At 38.2% G+C, this 23,798-nt stretch overlaps 1 protein-coding gene across 2 annotated transcripts in view; it reads left to right on the forward strand.

The window, feature by feature from the left end:
- The first annotated feature begins 430 nt into the window (after positions 1 to 430).
- Positions 431 to 23,798, forward strand: part of atp11b (ATPase phospholipid transporting 11B (putative)) — a 65,878-nt gene continuing 42,510 nt past the window's right edge. Inside the window, exons 1-18 of one of the 2 annotated variants that reach the window (XM_039600824.1) lie at positions 431 to 866; positions 8,148 to 8,264; positions 9,954 to 10,043; positions 11,277 to 11,357; positions 11,717 to 11,824; positions 13,354 to 13,482; positions 14,260 to 14,363; positions 15,833 to 15,880; positions 16,076 to 16,140; positions 16,232 to 16,313; positions 16,394 to 16,544; positions 17,575 to 17,772; positions 18,073 to 18,231; positions 18,384 to 18,571; positions 20,094 to 20,162; positions 20,369 to 20,442; positions 20,692 to 20,795; positions 21,641 to 21,822. In XM_039600824.1, the coding sequence (XP_039456758.1) occupies positions 840 to 866; positions 8,148 to 8,264; positions 9,954 to 10,043; positions 11,277 to 11,357; positions 11,717 to 11,824; positions 13,354 to 13,482; positions 14,260 to 14,363; positions 15,833 to 15,880; positions 16,076 to 16,140; positions 16,232 to 16,313; positions 16,394 to 16,544; positions 17,575 to 17,772; positions 18,073 to 18,231; positions 18,384 to 18,571; positions 20,094 to 20,162; positions 20,369 to 20,442; positions 20,692 to 20,795; positions 21,641 to 21,822 (1,976 nt within the window). In that variant the 5' untranslated portion in view covers positions 431 to 839. The remainder of the gene's footprint in view (positions 867 to 8,147; positions 8,265 to 9,953; positions 10,044 to 11,276; positions 11,358 to 11,716; positions 11,825 to 13,353; positions 13,483 to 14,259; positions 14,364 to 15,832; positions 15,881 to 16,075; positions 16,141 to 16,231; positions 16,314 to 16,393; positions 16,545 to 17,574; positions 17,773 to 18,072; positions 18,232 to 18,383; positions 18,572 to 20,093; positions 20,163 to 20,368; positions 20,443 to 20,691; positions 20,796 to 21,640; positions 21,823 to 23,798) is intronic. The other variant, XM_031733791.2, reaches the window with a different exon arrangement.

Consider the following 23,798-nt stretch of genomic DNA (forward strand, 5'->3'; position numbering starts at 1 on the left):
AGTAATGGATTCATCACAGGGAGAGAGAGACACTTATACTAAGATGACCTCACTTTATGTGAGATGCCTTACAAGAGAAAATCTGGAACAACTGGTCTGGAGAGCAGTTTTAGAAGAAAGAGATAAAGGATAAAAGATAAACGGACCAGTTTTTCTAGCTCATAGGTAGTTAGGTTTTACTTCAGGAGATGATAAATAAACAGTCTATTAAGATATTTAAGATACACTAGAATAAAACAAATGCACCTAAACAAAATTTCCAACTCCAAGTCAAACACCATTCCTAGCTGCCTAGTAAGCAACCTGGAGAACCTTGCACGATCCCTATTATACCACACATCTGAAATTCTTATACACACTATGAACTATGTAGAGTCAGGGCTATCCCGCACAGTATGGAAAATATCTATCTAGCTACTTTATCTGTCCATCTGTTTGCCTATCTAGCTATCATTTGTGAATGCAGACAGGCAGGGGGCGTGCAAAGGCCACCGGAGAGCAGAGCTGTATCTGCACAGGCTGAGGCTGCTGGCAGAGGAAAAGTGATCGTGGCAGAGGAGAGATGTAGCAGCGCTGCTCGGTGGGACTCTGTGGCCAGCCGTCTGTCACTTTTTAAAAAAAACACAACAGAAATTGTTTTTGTCAGACATTACCGTGAATGGGAATGATTGAATGCATCTTATAGCACAGTGGCGCCGTGTGAATGTGTCGCGTAATGCGACCGAGAAGGATTGCCTCTCGTGGGAAATATTTATGTTTCGGGACGGTTTTGTTGGAGTAGCTAGTTGCTAGCGCTGGGCTAGCGACTGTGCTGGCTACTTGGAACGTATTCTGCAAGGATGCTTCGGTGGATACGACAGCAGCTGGTAAATGAAACCGCACGTCCCATCTTCTTCATACCTACCGGTTTCCTCTTATTAGTTCGCCACAGCAGCCCGTGTCCTTACGTATTGTAAGGCTTAGCCCGCGGAAAGCAGAATAAACTTTATTTAGAGAGCAAGCTAACCTAGCCAATTAGCTGTTCCTGATGTGTTCAAAACATTCCATTTCCCCTTGATGACAGGTGTAGGTTACGTTAGCTAACAGTTACCTTATCTGCTAGCTGTCAGTAATTAAGAGTTTAGACCTCAACAAGGGACATTGGTTGAGTTTAAATTTGAGCTTGAGGTATAAGTTTGGTTCGAACTTTGATAGCATTTTAACAACTGTCGGGTGATTTCCGTTACTAAATGCACCTGAGAGTTAACTACCTTAACACTAGCTAGCTGGCTAACAACGTCAAACTTGGCAAAGTTAAAAAGCGTCTCTGGCTTGCTTTTATCTAGTGTTAACGCACTACTTTAGCTTAGACTGAGATCAATTTTAAATGTTCTATTTAATATTTGTTCATTGGACTAATAAACTACCTTTAACTGAGCTAGTTAAGACGTAAGCCTCAACACTGGAGGGTAATAATTGAGGTTAGCTTGTGTTGTTTTAACTTTATTTCGGTCCACTTCTTTGTTCCCTGCTTTCATTACATGATCTATATCTGTATTTGTTATTTGAAATTGAAGTGATTTGATTCGTCACACCGCATCCTGTTTCTGCTGTAATCACCTGTTGTTTGCCTACAAACATGACGGTCGTGACGCATTGACGGGCAAAGGCATCAGTTAAACCACAATAGTGGCCCGTTTTGGTACAGTAGAAAGACCGAGTTCTGAATTATGGCTGAAGAAAGCTGCAGTGTCACGGTGCTTGTGGCTATAATCATGAAGGTCTGTGTGGTCATTTCACTTTGTTAAAGCAGAGTTGGGATAAGAAGCACATTCAGTGATCGGTATATGAGAGTGGCGTGACCAGTGCTGAAGAGCCATGTGAATGAATGAGCGATGGCATATTATGAGATTAGCCACACACAAACTGTTGATTTCACCATGTCTACTGACTTTAATCAGTGTTGGGGGTGTTTTTGACCTTTCCCCGCTCACTGTGCACTCTCTGTAGTTAGGGTTAAGTTAAAGTGACACTTATTAAATTATATGAGTCATGCTCAGCTTCAAGTTTGCCTGTTTAGAAAAAAAAAATCCTTTTTGCTTTTGGAGATTAAGAGCACCACAGAGAGTTAGGGGTCTATTTAAAAATGGTACATAGCCTCCTCCTAATTTAAGATAGCTCAGCTCATTTGACCCATCCCGCCTAATTGACCTGGCTGCTTAATTAAAAGTGTAATTAAAATGCATCTTAATACAGCTGGCCTAATGAAAAAGTTTGTTGAGGGGCATTAGTCTGACCCAAATATCAGCTGGACGGTAGAATGGGGATGTTTGTTCACTCATACTGTTTATCAGCTCTTTCTGGTGGCATGAAAAGGAAGGGAGGAAGGGAGGGAGGGGATGTGACAGGTTTTCATTGTCAGTCTTGCTTCACTTACACTATGAAACAAACCAGAAATTAAAGCATGAGGAATGGTAGCCAAAAGGAAAAGTCTTTGACATTTTAGTTTACAAGCCTGGAAACTGGGTTTTCTAGATGTCTTTGTGGAGACTTAAGGTCTATATGTTTTTGCTGACAGATATTGAAAAGACTGGCACAAGCCTTCATGAGGTTTTGTATGTAGTTTAAGTACACTATGAAAGAAGTATTTAATGAATTGCCCTTGCTTTACCAAGTCATGTTAATCATGATATAATTTGGAAAAATAGAGCAACTCTAAAGAAGGCAAATGAGCAAAAGGAAAAAAAACATCTCTCTATACTACTCGTCTGTAGCCCATTGAGCAAATGGGAGTTTCCTACATTTTTCTGAGTGTCATTCAGGCTCTTTCCTGGATATTGCTGCAGCAGCCCTTGTAATAATCCACTGACACACAGCAATAAAACATCCTGATTAATTGTCTTATGTCACCCATGATAAAATATCATTCCTTACTCTCTAGCCCTGCTCTGACTACTCTGTTGCTGTGAGTTGCACAACAATATTTTTTATAATATTTTCTATTTGGTTATGTTGTCCATCAGTTTAGCTTATATGCAGTTATTTTATTGTTGCTGTTGTCATCAGTCTTATGTTTAAAAGTAGTACCCACTGTACATGAGTACATACTGTGTATCCCGGTGCGCCCCTTTTTTTTTTGTTTTTACAACCACCTCACTTTTTTGTTAACATTTCCATTTAGCTCATCGCATTTGATTAAGTGCCACTTGGTCTGTAATATGACCCCTTGGTTGTGTTGCGTTGCCATTATTCAGGGCTGTTCCCCCAAGGCATTGTGGGACTTGTAGGCTTTATGTGGGGACTAATTACCTGTCAGCCTTCAAATTGATGGGGGCATAGAGTCAGTGGACCAAAACAAGCTGATTTCAGCTTTATAGTTTTTAGTTATAAGCCTACTTTTATCTTCATTTTCAGTGGTATAATGTTCATTTTCCATACAATGTTCAAAATATATGCAATGCATATATGGTTACGTGAAGGTGTTTAACTCAAAATTGAGAGGTACACCTGGTAGTGGTGTTGGAAATTGACTAAACCCAGCAGGAGTAAAAGTATCTGTTACTCATCTGTTACTTGTATCCATCCACTCTCAGATTGGCAAGCAGTTTTCAGACATTTGTGCTATAGAAGTAGAATATCTTGCGTTTCACTCTAGACTTCACCTTAGGTGTTCGGCTTATTACTGCTGGTCCTCAAACCAACCAAACCACTTCAACTGTTTAGGAATATTTTTTTTAATATAAGTCAACCTCTTCATGTTATGTCTATCCAAACAAATGTCTACAGAGACTTCATTAGATAAACTTCCTGCTGCACTGCAGAAATCTGTAATCTTATATAGCAGAGCTGCATCGGATCCACAAAATGCTTTGGCAGCTACCTTGTGAATTGAATTAGCATAAAATTAGTCATTTTTAAGCACAAATGCCAAGTAGATGTTTGTGTTTGGTGCCAAATGTCAAAATGTGATGTTTTTCTGTATCATGTACAAAAATACAGAATATCTTTTAGTCCTTGGACTGTTGTTCAGGTAAAATAATTATATTTCCATAGCCATAGTCACACTAATGGTTGCAGACTGCAGCGTGACCAAAATTGTAGGGCGGTGAGTTGTACCTATTTAACTTTGGTGTGTGTCAAGATGGCTAAAAGATGGTGTCGGTCTGTTGTTAGGTTGTAACTGAATGGGGGAAGTCGGCGATTACATGCAGTTTGTTTGAAGTGTCATTAGCTTAACGCTGAACCATAGAGAAAACAGATTCTGTTAAAACCGTAATGCTGGACTTGCAGAAGCACCGACTGAGGTGCTTCTCTCAACGTTCTCTTTAACATGAGAACATGTTTGTTAGAGCTACGCAGGTTTTTATGTATTTGGCCATCAGTCATTTTAACTACACTGGCACATAAGTGCCAGTGTAGGAGGACAAGAAGTCAAAGTTATTGTTAACCAAGATATTAATGATCAGGTAACTTAAATGTTAGATCTGTGTAGTGCTCAGGCCATTTCCACACTTGCCTGAAAAACTGGGTGGCAAATAAGAACAGAGTAAATCTCCAGTAACCGTTGCCTGGATTGCTCACAGCAGTTGCGTAAAGATGTGTTAAGCATGATGTTTGCACTGTTAAAATTTGTAACTGCTTTAAGCTCTCTGTAAGGATTGATCAATTTCAGTGACTCATCTGTTGCTTTGCTGCCTGTGAGGATTTTTTGGCTTACAAAAGGTACTTCTTGGCCCCTCACCATCTGCAGTTTCATTTTCTTTAAAAAGAGAACATTAAATATCCCTGGTTAAGAGATCACAGTGAGCTGTTGTTTGCCATTACTGATGAGACTAGAAAAGTTGCAATATACATATCGCATTTTTATACTACTACAAATAACATTTGTGCGGTAAGCCATTAAGTTAATGGTTTACTGGTTTAATTTAATCATTAAACTTTTGTCTACTTTTTCATTCCAATCCAAGACATTTTTTAATGCAGTGCTACTGGGACAAACAAGAAAACAAAATGCTTAAGTCTACATACTTTCCAATCTCCAGTTACCCATTAACTTCAAGTAAAGGACAACTATCTCACCAAGACAAATCCACCTTTTAGCTGTAATGTTTGAGTTTGTAAAGCACTTAATAAATGAGGACAGTGTATATATACATATTAACTATACATATAAAGTAGCCTTCATATTTTTAGTGTTAAAATAGACCTCTTTTTTCTCCTTTCTTTTTTTTTTTTAACTGCTGCTCAGCCGTCAGTAAATGGGTGTTTACAGACAAGTTGGTGTCTTCCCTTCAAACTACAGACTACTTAAACAGTCTACTATGGATTTTGTTAAGCCATTGGGAAATGCACTCCCTCTCTTGCCAGGGGCTCAGGATATCTATGTTACTGAGCCCCAAGATATGTTACGTGTGTAAACACACATACGTAGAACATCTTGGGGCTCGGTGCCTGTGTGCCCTTTCCTTAATTCTGCAACCACTTCTTCAAAATCCCAATTGGCCATGGTGTTACTACAATGCAGAATTCACCTTCTTCGTGTACTTTCAACAATGCCTACTGAGCTGTGTAGATCAAATAACTGTTGAACAACAGTTTCTTAAAGTTGCTGCAGTAGTTAATTGATCAATGTGTTACTAAATGTAAATGCAGAAAAAGAGAGAGAGAAAGTTTTCCCTCTTAATACAAAAAAATAAATGAAGAATACTGAAAATATTGTTTCCACAAGTGGATAACTGATTTTATGCCATCACCTGCATTGCCCATTGGCTGAGTTACTGTATGACAAAGTCATATGAGCTAAAGGCTAACAGATGTTCTGTTATTCAGTCATTGAACTGCATGTGCTGCATTAATCTTCACGACGGTCAGATGGGAGAAAGATGAGAGTCTGAGAACATTACAAAGATGAATACTAATGGTTTACATGTGTCCCTGAACAGAGGTGGATCTTTCTGGGAGTGTAGTGACGTGACCCAGATAAATTCCTTTTTGTGTGTTTGGGTGTGCGTATTGCGTCACTTACATTTTGGAATGATAGGAAACGCCTCCTTTAATGTTCTTTGTACAGCAGTTGGGTGGGGTTTGTCAGACCAGTCACCGCCAGAAAATCTTAGAAATGTCACTAGTTGAAAAGTGCACCTTGTTTGTCATTGGTGTTATTTTTCTTACCTGTTGAGGGTGTAGTGACTTTAAAAGACCTGCCAGAATATGCTGGAGATTTGAATTGCTCAATCTGAATGTAAATATGTTTGAGGTACATTTTAAGTAGCATGTTTATGAAATATTTACAAGTGACTTTAAACAACAAGTGCTGCTTTAAAAAGAAATGGGATGCTTCAAATGAGAAATTTTAATCTGCAAGTAAAACATGAAAGGTTGTATGTAATTACATACAGTTCAACCAGAGTATTTAAGTATGGAAGTTAGCTTTGGACAGATTTGTGTTGGAGGCAGATTGCAATTAGAACATGGCCTCAAATGCAGATGTCCTGCAGTTAGTTTTTGCAACAGAGGGAATTATGAATGTATGGTACATAATTCTGTTGCACTATTATAACAATGTGACTGAAATATATCAAAAGCTGTCTAATCATATCCTCCACTTATATCACAAACAATGAGCAGACTAGTCGACAGTCTAAACACAGCAAACCCTGAAGCAGATGAGGTACAGCAGCAGAAGACCGCTGCTGCAGTATTCCCCTGAACAATATGTGTCGCCACTCATACAATACTGCCACATAAGTGCCAGTGTAGGAGGACAAGAAGTCAAAAGTGGAAGCAAAGACTTTCAAGTTTTTTGAACTGTTGCAACATCTCCCTCTGTATATCTGAGGGAGATATCTCTGAGCTTCTCTACTGAAATACCATTATTATGGCAGTAAAAACCAACATGATCATACCCTCGTGTCTTCAACCCAGATGCAGCAGCCATGGTAGAATGCAGCAGGTCAGAAAAATTGAGGTGCACAATATGAACATGTCTGTGTAGTTCTCAGTTAACAACAACATGGAAGTCTAAAGAGCTTGAAAAGCAGGTTTTTTTAAAAAGATGTTTTTCCTCATATTTAAGAGGCTTCTTTAGTTCCAAGTCCCAGGTATTTATCTCCAGTTGAGGTTGTCACTGAGGAAGTGGTTGTCTACCCACTATTAGTTGTGTCATCACATTAGCCAAGATGTGAAAAAAGGCATTGGCCATTACCGTCAAAGATTTCGGGTCAAACCACTGTGACACCTTGCCCCATCCTATCATGTGACCTACTGAGGTCACCTGATGTGAGTGGGGGTTAAGGCACCTGAGAATAGATCTCAAGACTTATCAAGGCTTATGATACCAATGGTCAGCGACCTACAATCCAGTCTTGAGATCCCTTCCCAGGTCCCTCAACCCCCACTCACTGATGACTATATCATTATGGTAAGCGGGATTTACACCAGCTGTTCTGATCTAGTTATTATTGCCTTACCACATTGTTTGCAATAAGGTTTGTCTGCATTCAAGTTCATGGCATTACTTGTAAAGTTGTTTTGCTTTCATAAATGTGTTATGTTGTCTAACTGTCTGAAAAAGTGAAAATGATTTGACTCTATACTGAAACTGCTGAAATTTTTACCATGTTTGTTACACGTGGCTGGCTTTTCAGAAATTTGCTTTTAAATGGAAACATACAGTTATTATAAAACAAGGAATGCCACATTGCCATATTCTCCCTCTTGACATGTGTATTTACATTCTGTAACAGTAGCATCGTGTCTGGTATTGCTTCTCTTTCTGTCTCTTACTGTAAAATCTGTCAAGCCCCAAACTAAGCTGTGCTGCACTCGACAAAATAACAGCCCACAGAGAAATCACTTTACACTCCCAACTAGCAGCTGAAACCACAATGAATAGAAGCACAAAACGTTGCTCCAGGTGGACTTTAGTGCGGTGTAGACTTGCAGTGGTTTATCACACCGCCAACAGTATTAAATAACTTGGTTTAAAATAAGATCATAATATTGCAATGACATCATTAACTGCAATTTTATAGTCAGTGTGGTGTTGAAGTGATGATGTTTTAAATCTGTGTAGCTATACAGTTTTTTTTTGTTTGTTTGTTTTTTGTTTTTTTTTAATCTTTCCTTACACTTGTCTGGTGTTTCTGCCTCACCCTTTTCTCCCTCAGGGCTTTGACCCCCCTCATCAGAGTGATACCAGGACAGTGTACGTAGCTAACCGTTTCCCCCAGAATGGCCACTACATACCACAACGCTTTGCTGACAACAGAATCATCTCATCCAAGGTATGTTACAGTTATGATCTTAAAATTTGTGTAAAAAAAAAACCCTCTTGATATGAACGCTAACATTTTGCAGTCACAGCAACTATGGTTACAGAAAAATTGTCATTCAGAGAAACTCTAAACTCAGTCTGGTTTCGGACACCAGTGTTGACCAGTGGTAAATACGTTAGTGTGCATCTCTGGTGTGGTAGGAGAGAGATAAGCTTAAAGTGTGATTTGTTGATAACAGGATTAGCACAGACAGAAAACTTGTGTGTTGGTGAGAGGCTAAGTAGGTCAGCTGGAGCACTGGCAAGACAAAAGGATAACAAAGAACAGGAGCTAGGGCCTGCCTCCAGCAATCATGACTGTCATTGATTAGCTGGTAGATTAAATGATTGACGGGAGGGTTAAAGCACCTGCTTTAGTCAGGCATTGATTTCAAACTGATTTTGGATAAGGTTAATTCTGCCATTTGTGTGTACTGATACAGTTAGGTCCATACGTTTTTGTTTTTTTTAAAAATATTTTTCCTCTTTACACAAATATTTTTTTTTTTCAATAAAGATTAGCTTGAAATGCAGAGCTTTGATTCAAAGGGTTTAACAAAAGCATTGCATTAACTGCTTAGTAATCACAGCCATTTCAATATATGGTCCCCATTTTCAGCTGCTCAAAAGTTATTCGACAAGCAACTGACAACCAGTTCCAGGCGAGGCTTCATTATTTTATGATAAATGGGGGAGACATAATATTGGTTGATTCCAAATATTGAACTTGTATATTTATAGCTTGTCAATGGAACTCCTAAAATGAGCTCTAAACCAAAATAAACCTTTCAGGAGATGAGAAGAACTTCAGGAGGGGCCACATCTACAATCTAGTACATTAACCCAGGCACTAGCACAGGCATGTATGGGTGATAGTGGAACTGGGCTGCTAGTGTTTACTGATGATGTGATTGTTGATAGAAGCAGCAGGATGAATTGTAAAGTGTACTGGGCGATACTCTCTGCTCAGAGAGCATCTCAACACAGCAATGATGATGTCCATAGGATCCAGAATTCATTGACAGAAAAGGATTTTCATTCAAGTACTAAAAAATCCTGTCATTTAAAATGATCCTTCTTTACTTCTGAACCTATGGAAATTTGGGACTTGATTCAAATCTTGATTGTTGGATTTTAAAATCCATTGTGGTGGTGCACAGAGGTAAAACTACCAAAACTTTCATTGTTCAGAAACTTATGGACCTAACTGTCTGTAGCATTTTATCTTAATAAAGTAAGATAAAGACTTAAACGGCACATTTATTGAGTAAATTACGCAGAGCCACCAGTGAGCAGTTTATCTGAAGAACACTAACTCAGCACAGCTGCTGTACTCCTTTATCTCAGGCTCCAATTCGGAAGTGCCAGTGAATACTCTAGCCATAGACAAGATCTTTTACAGGGGTAATCAGAATATCATTTAACTATATTATTGTATTCATGTAAGGTCTTAAATATGGCCAGTATAAATAAGACACAGTAAAAGTGTTTTTTTCCTGCTCTAATAAACAGTTGCTACAGTAGTTTGAATACCTCCAGATACACCATCTATGTATTTGCAATTCAATTCCTCCATTTCACTTAGTAAAAAAGAACCTTTAGTAGCAATTATTCTGTCCCAGTAAACCCTGAAAGATGGTTTCTTTTTTTTTTATTTCAGTATACAGTTTGGAATTTTGTCCCCAAGAATCTGTTTGAGCAGTTCAGAAGGATAGCAAACTTCTACTTCCTCATTATCTTCCTTGTACAGGTAATGACACACAAATGCATGTGAACACTCTTTGACGTATTTCCTCCTCTTAATACAAATGTCCGTGCTTGTTCTTGTGCTTGTGCTTCTGAGCATTGAGTGACTCATCGACTTCTAGGTACCAGAGCAGAGACTGGTCTGCCTCTGTATGAAAGCAACACACTTACTCACTTAGTAATATGTGTGTCTTTGCAGCCAGCCCTAAGCATTAGGCCTTCACTGTGCATCAGTCATTGTATGCTGAAGTAGGATTTGGCTTTCAAATTTTTAGCCTTCTGATTTATTCGGGACTGAGTAGCGAAGCCAAAGCAATCGCCTTGACTCTGTCTATTTCACCCACTCAACTTGTCAGTGAGGCTGAAGTCAGCTTAGCCTCAAATCACTGAGAGAGGGGCCTCTTTTCATCCTGGCATTGTGAGCGTGACATTTTCTAAGATGGCCAATTTGACCATTTAAAGATTGCTTTAGATGGGTTTCTAGATGACTGTTTGGTGAATTCTTCTGTTAGTGTAACCATTTACAGTAAGTGTTTGTTAAAGTGTTAAGATATCTTTGATCTTTTCCTTGAGGCGTCTTCCTTTTAAGCAAAGTTTCACTTTACATTCAGTGTTGCTTGCCTAAAGCCTTTGTGGTTACGTTTGAAGCCTAACAAATGTTGCACATTTTCCTCACATGAAAAGTTTGCAGTGCATTTGTTTTTTTTTTTATGAACATGCATTGTTTACATTCATGTTGCTTTCTTTGTCATTTGTCTGCTCAAGGATTTTTTTTATTATTATTTTTTTTTATTGGATGACTACTTCCACCTGTAGATGAGTGCAACAGTGTGAAAGAGTTGCCAGAAACGTGCTTATGAAACCCCCATCCAAAACTAATATCCACTAATAAAAGCACTGCTTAATGGCACTAAAACATTTAGCTTGGTCTTCAGTTTCACACAGTTTGCTGTGCATTTCGTGGTGATTATTAAGACCAGGATATGTGGTGAGGAAATATAATATCCCAGTGACCCTGCTTACAAAGACAGTAATTCAAAAGTGTGTGTGAGACTTGTTCTTATCTGATCGGTGACCTTTAAGGGAAGTTATACGGGTTTCCTGTTTATGCACATTGGCCACTTCTTCTGTTATATTTTTCAAGTTGCTCGTTGTTGCAAAAACCACTCCCACTTTTACAGTCCCTTTTTAGTTTGGCAACATCTCTAAACTCTCTGTTTTGTATTTTTCTTTGAAGTTAATGATAGATACGCCAACTTCCCCAGTAACCAGCGGCCTGCCTCTGTTCTTTGTGATCACAGTAACTGCCATAAAACAGGTGAGAACATAACCACATAGCGGCTTCCTCTTCCTCATGAAAATGGAGAACAAACATGCATGCATCATCATTAATTATTGTCTATTTGTAGGCAAAGCTCAAAGGTTTTTTTTGTTGTTGTTGTTGTTGTTGTTGTACAGAGTACATTTGAAATGATAAAGGATTGATTGAGAACATTTGAAGCATTTCTGTGCCTGACATTACACAAGTTTGTTTAGAATAACTTGTTAAATTTGGAGGCCACTTCTGTTTATCAGTTTCTACTAATGCCACACATGCCACACACACAACCATAGTCAGTAAATAAGATTATTTTAACCAGCTGCCATCTGCAGTTTGTAACTGGTTGTGTTTCACAGGGCTATGAGGATTGGCTGAGACACAAGGCTGACAATGAGGTGAATGGGGCTCCAGTGTTTGTGGTTCGCAGTGGAAGTCTGGTCCAGACGAGATCCAAGAATATCAGGGTAAGATTATCAAAGCTGTAAAGGACCTTAGTCATGCCAGTTATTCCAGTTTAGAAAGAATTTCTCTGGTCCAACAAAATTAAAGTATCAAAAAAGCTTTTTGCAACTCCTAACTAATCGATGTAACTAACTTTAGCTTGGATGTTAAAGTGTCATTTCTTTAAATCTATTCCCATCTAAAGCTTATAAATTCACTCTAATACCTAATTTCCCAAGGTACAGTATGTGAACACTCAGAGTTCATAATTCAAATAAACCCTGAAACAGTGATGTGATTCTGTTCTATGTATAATTGTATTTGTATAACTAGCTGCAGCATTTGCCCTTCAAACACTGTGCTATGTGATCATTTTATAACTCGGCTTGTCTGGTAATGGTGGTGGTGTGATGATTATGGGTTTTTCCTGATCTTATCTGACACCATGGAAACACTGTGGGTTGCATGTCTGGAGTCAGCACTAAAGACATGTCTAAATGTGTACTTAAAACAATAAATTAATCACTTGAGGGGTTTTTTCCTCACAGGAAACTAGGTGCCAACAGGAGTGGAATTGTTTAATCTAATAAAAAGGATGACTAGTTGCTTTGTGTTCGGTGACCTTTCAGAGTTAATTGTCCTCAGTCTATGGAGAACTACATCGCTTCTAACCTGCTACTCACAAACAACATCTAACTGCATAGCTTCTATTAAAAAATAAGTAACATATGTAATGTTGTAGTACTCCGAAAAGAGAAAAAGCTAAAAATTACAAACTGTAATATAACACTTAAACATATTGTCTAGATTGTGAACAATACAGAGTTTTTGTTTGATTTCTTTTCACACACAGAACATTTGAAACACTCCCAGCGAACTAAAATGCTTCACAACACTTCGCTAACCAGTGAGAATGCTCAGTACACTTCTTGGCCAGGCTCTTGAGTAGTAGATAACATGGAGAATGTACTTCTAACATTTCCATTTACCTAGGCAAATTTTCAGGCAAAACTGTATTCTTTACGTCTTTATGTGATACTCTACCACATCCTAGAAGCATACTTGGCTATGAGACGGTGTGTAGCTCTTGCAGCGTGCGCCTGGTACCTAGGTCAGATTGACATCAGATTGTCACAATACAAAAACTGCTCTGGAGCTTGTTTAGAACCAGAGTGAGCCAACGTCCTCCAAAGGGTCCAACTGTGGGTGTTTTCATGTATGCCAAAGAGCGCAGATGTCAAAAACTACCAAATTTCAATAATAGTTGCACCCTAATCATTTTTAACTTGCCTACAATATATATTTCTTAACAAAGTTATTTAGCTATTTAGTTTTAAACACTTTTAGATTTCTAAAATATTTGTGTGTGTGTGTTCATTTTTCTATCTGTCTGAAAACGTGTGATAATATTGCCTAAGTGATGCAAAACATATTTTAACTCAAATAAACATCACCGTTAATGCGTGAATACGTTTATTTAACAATCCAACTGAAATATAGTGAAAAAACTGAACAGATTTTACCCCGTGCCTGCTTCTGTCTATCTATCTAGGTGGGAGACATCGTCCGTGTGGCTAAAGATGAAACGTTCCCAGCAGACCTGGTGTTACTGTCGTCAGATCGTCCAGATGGCACCTGTCACATCACCACAGCCAGTCTTGACGGAGAGACCAATCTCAAGGTCTGACAATAATATGAGTGGTGCTTTTAAACAAACTTGGAGGTGTTTAAATCTCTTTAGCTTTGTCACTGTGAGAGTTTTCAGAAGCTATTTTCACCCTCTTCTCTTTGATGCAGCTCAAGCAAATACTAGATTTCTGCTTTGTTGAACTGATACTGTGTATATTTCTGTTCGGTTCATTTAAAGTATTATTTACAATAAAAAAAAAAAAAAAATTTAATTCCTGTTGTTGCAAACATGCTGACATGAATGCATGGCTTAATAACCTAGTCAGGAAAATGTGAGACCAGTTTTATAAATCGTCTGTGTGATCTGAGTCACTGCAGTGAGTAATTGCTCGTACCAGTGATGGTGTTAATATACAGGAAGGAAAGTTGATGATATCGCTGATAGTCAAAAATCATAAGGCTAATGGCCTGCATATTAAAGCCCTATGGATGGAGAGCTCCTCACTGAGCCTCATTTATTAGCAGCTTATGGAAACAGTTTACATAGAACAGGAGTTCCTTTTTATTTTTTTTAGAAAACTGAGTTTAGTTGGAACTTCTTTGTGTCTGGCATATTAATGATCCCAACTTTTTTTTGCTTTTCTTCTCATTTTATCTGTGAGTTTTCATTGTTTTTTTTTTTTCTGTTATAATTTTCCCATTACTCACTCAGAAAACCACATTTGTCCCACTTGAAGCAATGCTTCCCAGCCATCACTAATTAAACTGTGTGTGTGTGTGTGTGTGTGTGTGTGTGTGTGTGTGTGTGTGTGTGTGTGTGTTTTTCTAGACCCATTACTCTGTGCCTGAGACATCAGTGTGCCAGTCAGTCTCCCAGCTGGAGGCATTGCAGGCTGTGGTGGAGTGTCAGCAACCAGAAGCTGACCTGTACAGGTAATCGTCAATTAAGTGTACACATCCTTCAAGACAAATCTAAGGGTATATTGTGTGGATTCAGACAACAGATGTTTAAAATGTGTACTACTCCCATTAAACCACATTAGGAAAAAAAGCAACAGCAACTTATTCTGGGTAGCTGAAGCAGTCAGAGGATTATGTAACAATTTGAAAAAGCTGTTCAGAAAAACGTGTTTACCAAAGGTGTGACGAAAATCCCCTAATACACGAACAAGGCATCTCTCCATACCTGCAGGTGCAAAAGTAAAAAGTATAAATGGTTGCAAGTGCAGGTTTTATAAAACTACCGAGAGCAAAACTTTCTTTGTTCGTACAGTAACTTCATGGACACACAAAACTCTTTTTAATATTTCAAATCAGAAAAATATGGATACTTAAATCTGAGGAAGAATTGCCAATAATCTGAAGTGGATGCACCAGCTTGGGTTGTGTGTGGGTGGAAAAACCTGATTGAGTACACGGTCTTAAAAATTCCACTATGATAGCAACCTTCCTGTCTGTTTGAGAAACTAAAATGTGAACTGTTACCACATTTTTTTTTTTTGAGTATTAGAGAGGAATGCACATTGTGTCTGAAAACATTTTCAATGTGGGATCTTATTTGATAAAGTAGCTCAAGAATTGTCTGCGAGTTAATGTTCAACTTGAGGTTGGTGGATGGAAAAAACAAACAAACAGTCTAGCCAGGAAATGATTGTCTCAAGACCACAGCCTAACTTAAACGTAGGATGAAGATTACAATAGACATTCAGACTGTATTTGTCAATCATAAGATGTAAAATGTTTCATCATGCTTGGACAAATGGCTTCATTATGTAACTCTCCATAGGCCTAATTTATATTCACAAAGCACTGATTTATGTTGACCGTCCATTAGGGTTTTTTCCTTTTTTTTTTAGGTCTTTATTGGTCTGTTTTTGTGGCAACCTTGAATGTAAACCGTATAGATGCAGTATTAGAGGTCCATTACATTTGCTGCTCGTAATCACAAAAATGCATAATAATAAAAAAGAGCTTTTTTTGTTGTCTTTTTGGGAAAATGCATTTATTTCTTTATTATTTTTATTATTATTATTATTATTATATATTAATAAAATTGCATCTGTCACACACTGGATCGATATAGTCCAACCAAATTTGATTCTCTAAATGTCAGCTTTCTCTGGCTTTTCTGTTGGTGATTTCTCGTAAGTGCTCTATGAGTCACAAAGCTTCCTTAAGCTGAAGAGGCATTAATCCAATTATTTAAATATGTCAGAGAATAGTGGATGAATAAAAATATAAACATAGACTTTAAAGTAATTTGGTAATCACAGTGCATGTAAAAGTCAGAGTTTCTGTTTTTTCATGAGTTTTTCATTTTACTTTGTGCGTGGAAACATAGTATCCTGTTGGTTTATCAATCCACTTAACTGTGTTTTTTCTTTCTTTCTTCTTTTCCCCAGATTTGTTGGTCGTATGACGGTGACTCATCATGGGGAGGAGATAGTTAGGTGAGATGAGTTTTATCTGTCTGTTAGAGTACCAGCTATAAGCACTACAGCTGAGGATACGGCACCATTAAAAGAGAGTAAATATAAAAACTAAATGAAAATTGTTACTTAAATATGGAGACTGTGCATTCATTGTAAGATGTGTAACGTAATCGGATACAGATGATGTATTTTTCTCTTGTTTGTATTTGTCAGACCGCTGGGTCCAGAGAATTTGCTGCTGCGAGGGGCCAGGTTGAAAAATACCAAAGAAATTTTTGGTGAGTCAAAATAAAAGGAACAAAAATCAATGAAGAATTCACCTTTTTCCCTACATTTGGAAGTATGATTTACCTTTTTGTGCTGTTGCAGGTGTGGCTGTTTATACAGGCATGGAGTCCAAGATGGCACTAAACTATAAGTGCAAGTCCCAGAAACGCTCTGCCGTAGAGAAGTAAGCAATTTTATTACTGCTTTTTAAGATGTGCTTAATGAAGTTTTCAACTTAATATTTCCCAATGTTCACTATGTCAGGTCCATGAATACCTTCCTCATCATCTACCTGATCATCTTGCTGTCCGAGGCCATTCTCAGCACCATCCTAAAATATGCCTGGCAGGCTGAGACCAAATGGGACGAACCTTTCTATAACCAAAAGACAGAAGCAGAGAGAAACAGCAGTCCGGTTAGTCTGCTTTGTTTTCGCGACCAGAGGAATGCATTCTTATTGATCTGTTTTTGTGAAGACTGCAGGCTATCGGCTCCAGAGATTAGATGAGTTGAGATTTTAGTTGACATTCCACTTCTTCTGTCTGTTTACGTTTGCACCCTGCACTGTCCTTCACTTTCTGATCCCCGTAAAAATTATAATAATAATATAATGTAGATGTAAATTAATAGAGGTAAAGAATCTTTGAATTGACATGCACAGTACATCTACAAAACTACTTGTGTTAGTGTTTCTAGATTTTGTGACAAGACACGAGAAAGGAAATGCCTGTCACTGGGCTAGCCTGCCAGCCTATCAGCCAACCTGCCAGCAGTAATCACTCACGGGGAACAATGGCCCTTATGTACTGAGACAGCAAGAGATTAAAAAAAAAAATCATAGTTGTGCACAAGCCGTCCTGCTTCCTGGGCACACAGGAAAAAACCCAGGAAATAATAAAGCTCTTGTAAAGTCTGAACTCTTTGTAATATCCCGGTCCAAGGATAACTGCTAAACTTATATTTGTAATATTACATCACACATTTCTGAGAGTCCTTCTTGTGTCTATACTGCAGACAAACGTATATCCAAGTCATTAATTATAATTTCTTTATTTTAATTAGCATGTTAGTCCAAGCTCACATAAAGGCTTATACAGTGCAAACATGGCTTTAATAGCTGCTCATATGTTCAGTCTGTGCTGCTTGCTCCTTATCCTTTCTTGTCAGATAGCGTAATCAGTGCCTTAATGTCAGTGAATTACCTCGCCTACTTTGGTTTCATTATTCTGTAAATGGCTGAGATATATGTAAGCGAATTTATTGAAAGACAGTCTTAATATTCTCCTGCATTTTTTTTGTAATGCTTCTCTCATACAGTTTATATAATTTCTCTTTCTTGCAGCAGTGCCTACGACTTGCATGTATATAAATTTACTTTATACTTTTCATTGTACTGCTCTCTTGTCCTCTCTTTAAATAAAAAAGAATCTGTCATGTTCTTTCAGATCTTAAAGTTCATCTCAGACTTTTTGGCTTTTCTGGTGCTCTATAACTTCATCATCCCTATCTCACTCTACGTTACTGTGGAGATGCAAAAGTTCCTAGGCTCTTTTTTCATTGGCTGGGATTTGGACCTTTACCACGAGGAAAGTGACCAGAAAGCTCAGGTCAATACCTCTGACCTCAATGAAGAGTTGGGACAGGTATGAAAGACGAATGAAGATATACCTATGTATGCATATTACAAAAGCACACCCTGAACATGGATATGCATGGATATCCTGCTGTATCATCTGAGTTTTAGTGTTGTATATAAAAATAGCATGTACTGTAAAATATTTTACATTTATATGAAATATAATGTATTGTTAGTAATTTAGAAATATGAACCAGTTTGAATAGGTGAATTACAATTATGTACAAATTCAGTATACGGCATACAACTATGCAGACTTTAATGGTTAGTGAACTTCTGTGAGCATCCGTGTGTTTCTGTTTTTCAGGTGGAATATGTGTTTACTGATAAGACGGGCACACTAACAGAAAATGAAATGCAGTTCCGCGAGTGTTCAATTAATGGAACCAAGTACCGGGAAGTTAATGGCAAACTGATACCAGAGGGAATGACAGACGACTCACCAGATGGTTCTATGCCTCCCCTGGTATTGCATATATATATATTGCAGGCTTGGTTCTTTTCTTTTCTTTTTCTTTTTTTATTAACATGCTGTGTTTGTATCCATCAAGAACTTTCTGAACAACTTAAGTTTTAGAGAGCGGAAAATAAAAATTTATGTCTCATCTTTCCTTCCAGATGGGTGACGAATTGTTATTTCTCAAGGCAGTGTCACTTTGTCACACAGTTCAGATCAGCTACGACCAGTCAGACTGCCTGGCTGTAGGAGGAGACCCATTCTCCCATGCCAATGGGTTCTCTTCCAGTCCCATGGAGTACTACGCCTCTTCACCGGATGAGAAAGCTTTAGTAGAGGCAACAAAAAGGTAAGGTGACACTTGAGCTTCCTCTTCTGCAAGTTTCAGGTTCACAGGTTAAAATTTATGCACAAAAAACAGACTGACGAAGTTGTTGCTGTGCGTTGTGATTTTAGACATTAAGAGCTGGTGGTTACACCAGATTGCAGAGGTTGTGACACAGGAAGTGTGTAAATTGTAGTCTGCATCCCAGTAATGCCACAACAAAACTTCTTAAAGGTCTTATTAATTTAAGGATTCTTCAAATCTTTCTTAGTCTTCTTTAAACTTTAAAGATGAGTTTGGCTTTGTCTGTGCCTTTCTAGATGGGTCAGTGATTGGCTTGGCACCTCACAGCAAGGTACCTAGTTCAAACCCCAGCTGGGGTCCTTTCATGTGGAGTTCACATGTTTTCCCTGTGGCAGTGTCAGTGACATGCATGTTAGGTTAATTGGTGATCCTAAATTTGCTGTGGATGTGATGTAGAACAGGTGCAGTCTAAAGTGCTGAGAACTGGAAATATGCTATATAAATGAAAGTGTATAAGAATCCTTGATTTGGCATGAATCATGCTGTACTGATTGTGTTAGCTGCAAAGGGAAATTAGGGAGGGGGGGGGACTGAGGTTGGGCTGCTGACCACCACCAGTGTTGCAATACTACTACATGGGCAGCAATTCAGTATCCAGGAAGTGATTCAAAAACCCAAGCTGACCACTGTGGGAATATGTCCTGAAAGGGCAAACGCAGTATTGTGAGCACATTCTGCTTTGCTGCTTAAACATTAGGCAGCTAAAGGAACTGGAATCAAAACACCACCTCTAGATCTACAAGAAAACCATGATAAATTGATCATTTCTGCATGTAGCTGTTTAGGACCAAGCTGTAGTTTGCTTGTCCACAAGTGTTGTAAGGTCTACTTGGGTCAGACTGACGTCAAGTTCATCGTTGGACGTTTAGCATAAGGCTCTGTGTGGATATGTGTGTTTCTGCCCATTTTTATGACCGTGTGAGTTCGTCCAAAGAGAACTGCAGTGCATCAATTGCAAATGTGCCCTTCAGGCAGACGTCAAGTGGGCTTAAAGGAAGTATAACCGGAATGACTGCCTGTCTGTGCTGCCTGTGTCGTCATCCATTGTAAATTATAATTTGTACCTTAAGGTAAATCCACCTATTGATTCAGGATCCTGTTTTGCAGGAACACCCTATGAAACTGGAAGTCCAGACAGTAGAGTTCAGCGCTTAGAACGTTTTTTTTTTTTTTTTTGGTTTTGTTTTTTTTGGTTTTGTTTTTTTTTTGCTACAAACCAGTTTTAAAAAAGTTTATAATGCTGTGTAAATTTCAAATAAAGACAGAATGCAGTCATTTAGACTTAAATTCCATTTATTCAAAGTACAGAGAGAATGGATGGATAACTGAATCACTTATGTATTGATTCGTTGGCCTGAGAAAAATGCTACAGCTTTAAAGTTAAAGGTAGTTGTTGTAAGATGTTTTAAGAGCTTGAAAATAAGTGCTGGGGCTTGTTTTATTTTTATTTTTTCTCTCTCAGGATTGGAGTGGCCTTCACTTGCAGCAATGGAGATACCATGGAAATCAAAACTTTTGGCAAGTCTGAAAAGTATGTCACCTTGTTCATTTTTAAAATCCCAAATAAGATTACAGTGGATTGTTGTTTTTCTTAATCTTACTCAGGAGATGTTCCATGCTCTCATATTTTTTAAAGTAAAATAATAAATAATAAAAACCTGCAGCCAAAAAATAAATCGTCCCTGTTCAAAACAAGTAACGAATCTATGTCTGACGGGTCTTTGTTTGGACACTCAGGTATAAACTGCTCCATGTACTCGAGTTTGATCCTAACCGCAGGAGGATGAGTGTCATACTGCAAACTCCTTCAGGTAATACAACGTTCTTCAGCTGATCTGTACTTTTGTCGCAAGTGACAAAAATTGAATTTAACCATTAACAATAAACACAGAAACGTTGAGGAGTTGATAAGATTCTAAAATAAGCGAAAAATGGAATGTTTATATGTTTACAAGTATAATATAGTAAGATTTTTTGTATATTTTATTTTATATTTTTATTGAAAATTGACATTTTAATGCATATTTAGCTTATATGTTCTTGCTGTGTTGCTTTTCAAGGAGGCAAAGTGCTGTTCACCAAGGGGGCGGAGTCTGCCATTTTGCCTTTCACGACTAGTGGTGAGATCGAAAAGACAAGGCTGCACGTTGATGAGTTTGCTTTGGTAAGATTTTAGTTTTTTATTTGTTTGTTTGTTTTCCCCTCTGAATATTAACCAGATGCTTATATTTTCACAATCATGATACACATTTATCACCCCTTAAGCACAATATTTCTTTTCAGATTTTTCATTTGTTGCAGAAACAAATTTTTTTTGACCATTGAAGTCAAAGAATTAATGTCGGTATCTTTCCTACACACATCAGCTGTACATGTATTATTTAATAGGATACAAATGACTTACCTGTCTAGAGGTAATATGATTATCAATATGAAACTTCCCTATATCCCTGTGGTCAGATGTTTGAGACAAATTGGATAAAGTTGATACATCTGTCTTCAAAAGAAACCTTTAAATATATAAATTTTGATTTATGTCCTCAGATTTGTGTCTGTATGTGTAGGCCTGACATTTTTCAGTGTTACAGTGATTACGTTTGGCTCTGTGGCTCTCTGTTTCCATTACATTGTAAATTCCTCGCCACAACAGACACACACACACACGCACTGCCCTCACATCATGTCATCATACGTCAATACCCAGGAGTCGGTGGGTTGATTTGTGGTCATCTGCCCCTCAGGCTTGCTCTGTGATTTAGAGTCAAGCTTTAATAATTTGTTTTTCTCATCTTTCTTTCTCTTTGCTTTTTTGTTTCCTGGATTCATTTCTTCCCATCATTCTCTTATGATTTCTTTTCAACCTTGCCGACATTTAACCTTACCATCTGCCCAAACGTGGTGTCTCATTTTATCCTTCATCATTTTATCAACCTTTCTTTTGATTTTTCTTCTTTTTCTTGCCTGTGTTGACTCATTTTTCTAAACTCAATTCTCCTAATTTAATTATAGAAAGGTTTGCGAACCCTGGTCGTAGCATGCCGCCACTTCAGTCCGGAGGAGTACATCGATGTGGACAAGAAACTAAACAGTGCCCGCACCGCGCTGCAGCAGAGGGAGGAGAGACTGCAGGAAGCCTTCAGCTACATTGAAAAAGACTTGCAGCTCCTGGGAGCAACAGGAGTGGAGGACAAGTATGGAGACTCATAACATAAAATAAAATATCTAGAGATTCTCATCACATTCATAACCCATGCTAATCAATACAGAAAGGATTTTGCATTGATTATCCACACCTAAATCAGTATTAAGGACAAACACAGTCTTGCTAAACTAATAATACACAAAGCAGGCTTTTGATGTGTGCATTGAACACAAAGTAATAATCTACAGTCTAGGCTTAAGTAGAGTCAAGTAAACTAGGTAGACTCAGGTGTTGTTATTTTTTTATTTTATTTTTTTTTAACACAATTTTCCCTACAAATGAAAGCACCAATTCTTTTAAATCAAGAAGAAATTGTTTAATTTGGTCAGTACACTCAAGTACTGGTTGTGGTTTGCTTGCTTTTCCAAACACTTGTGTGTGTAATCTGAGTCAGGTATGTGGGGTTAAGATGATGTTAATTCTAAGTGTTGCTCACTTTTGGAAAATGCTACATGGTTATGGGCTTTAAATTAGATCCATTTAAACAACTGACCACTGTACTATTTGAAGATGGTTAACTTTAAAAACAGAATGCCATTGTACAGGAGTAGATGATGTATGTGCCACACAGGCTTCTGGACTTGTTGTTTATGCTGCCCAATTTCAGTTGGCAATTAGTCCGTCCACTTTGATGGTCGAGATCTGGATATCTGAGCAGCTATTGGAAAAAATCAAGAACTTGAAGGACCAGTAGGCTTATGCCAAGGCAAAACATCTGTCACCCATCCATCTGTAAATTATAGTTGTTGAAGACACTTTTAAGTTTGTGAAGATGTTTCACCTCTCATCCAGGGGTCCTGGTTATTTAATGTGTAGTTGGGTTACGTTAAGGGTGAAACCACTCTAAAGGTGCCAATATACCCTCCGTCGCGGCGTCAACATACATATGCAGCCATTTATACTGGCCATTAAAAGCGCAGGAAGCCGCTGCAGTATTCTCATAAATGTCAGGTTTCACCACTCAAACAATATCGCGTCATGCGCGCTGATAAGGAGGCGAAGTTGTCAAAACCATCTCCCACACAACAAGCAACGCGGTGAGCGCAAAAACTATCTGAGACCTTGCCCCGTAATGAGCTGAGGTGTGAGTTGACCCATGCCATTTTTTTCACACCTTGGCTCATGTGATAACTCGCAACCTCAAAATGGGACAACCCCCTCCAGGGATTAAATACACTGCACATGCCACCTTTTGGTTTTAGAACTGAAGAAGCTCCTTTGAGAGATGAAGTGTCTTCTCAAATTGAAAGAAGTATAGTTGCCTTATATTCAAGCTCTTAAGACTACCATGACCAGGATGAGAACTTGCACAGACATTGCTTTAGAGACATTCAGGTTTTAGTGAAACTTGCACACAGTGATCACCTCACAGATATTCACCTAATTTGGTCTCAAGGTGTAATGGTTAAGTCCTATTGGTAGCTTTACCGGCACTTTAGACATTTTCGCAAGAATCACTAGTCCTCGTAGAGTTTTGGTCAGACTGTAGTGAAACGAGATTCATTTGTCATGTTTATGACTATTTGTGAGCCTTCTTGACTTCTCAATGGATTTGAAATCTCAACAGTTTGTGCAGTACAGTAGTCCCTCGTTTATCGCGGGGAGTTGCGTTCCAAAAATAACCCGCTATAGGTGAAATCCGCGAAGTAGCCAACTTTTATTTTTTACAATTATTTTAGATGTTTTAAGGCTGTAAAACCCCTCACTACACGCTTTATACAGTTTTCAAAGACAGGCATGAACATTTTCACACTTTTCTCTCTTGTTTAAACGCTCTTAAAGTTCAAACCTTCGTAGAAAAATAAGTCCAGTATTATAGAATGAAAACAAAGGCACCTGCGGTTGCCTTTGACGGTGCAAGACTTTTCGTCGACATTGTGTTTGTTGGGGAGAAAACTTACAAACATACAGTACAGCACTTCAGAGTCACACTGCTAGCGATCGAAGATTTATATAAATTTGACA

Source organism: Oreochromis aureus, linkage group 17 (assembly GCF_013358895.1).
Source record: "Oreochromis aureus strain Israel breed Guangdong linkage group 17, ZZ_aureus, whole genome shotgun sequence".
In the NCBI taxonomy this organism is placed as follows: Eukaryota; Metazoa; Chordata; class Actinopteri; order Cichliformes; family Cichlidae; genus Oreochromis; species Oreochromis aureus.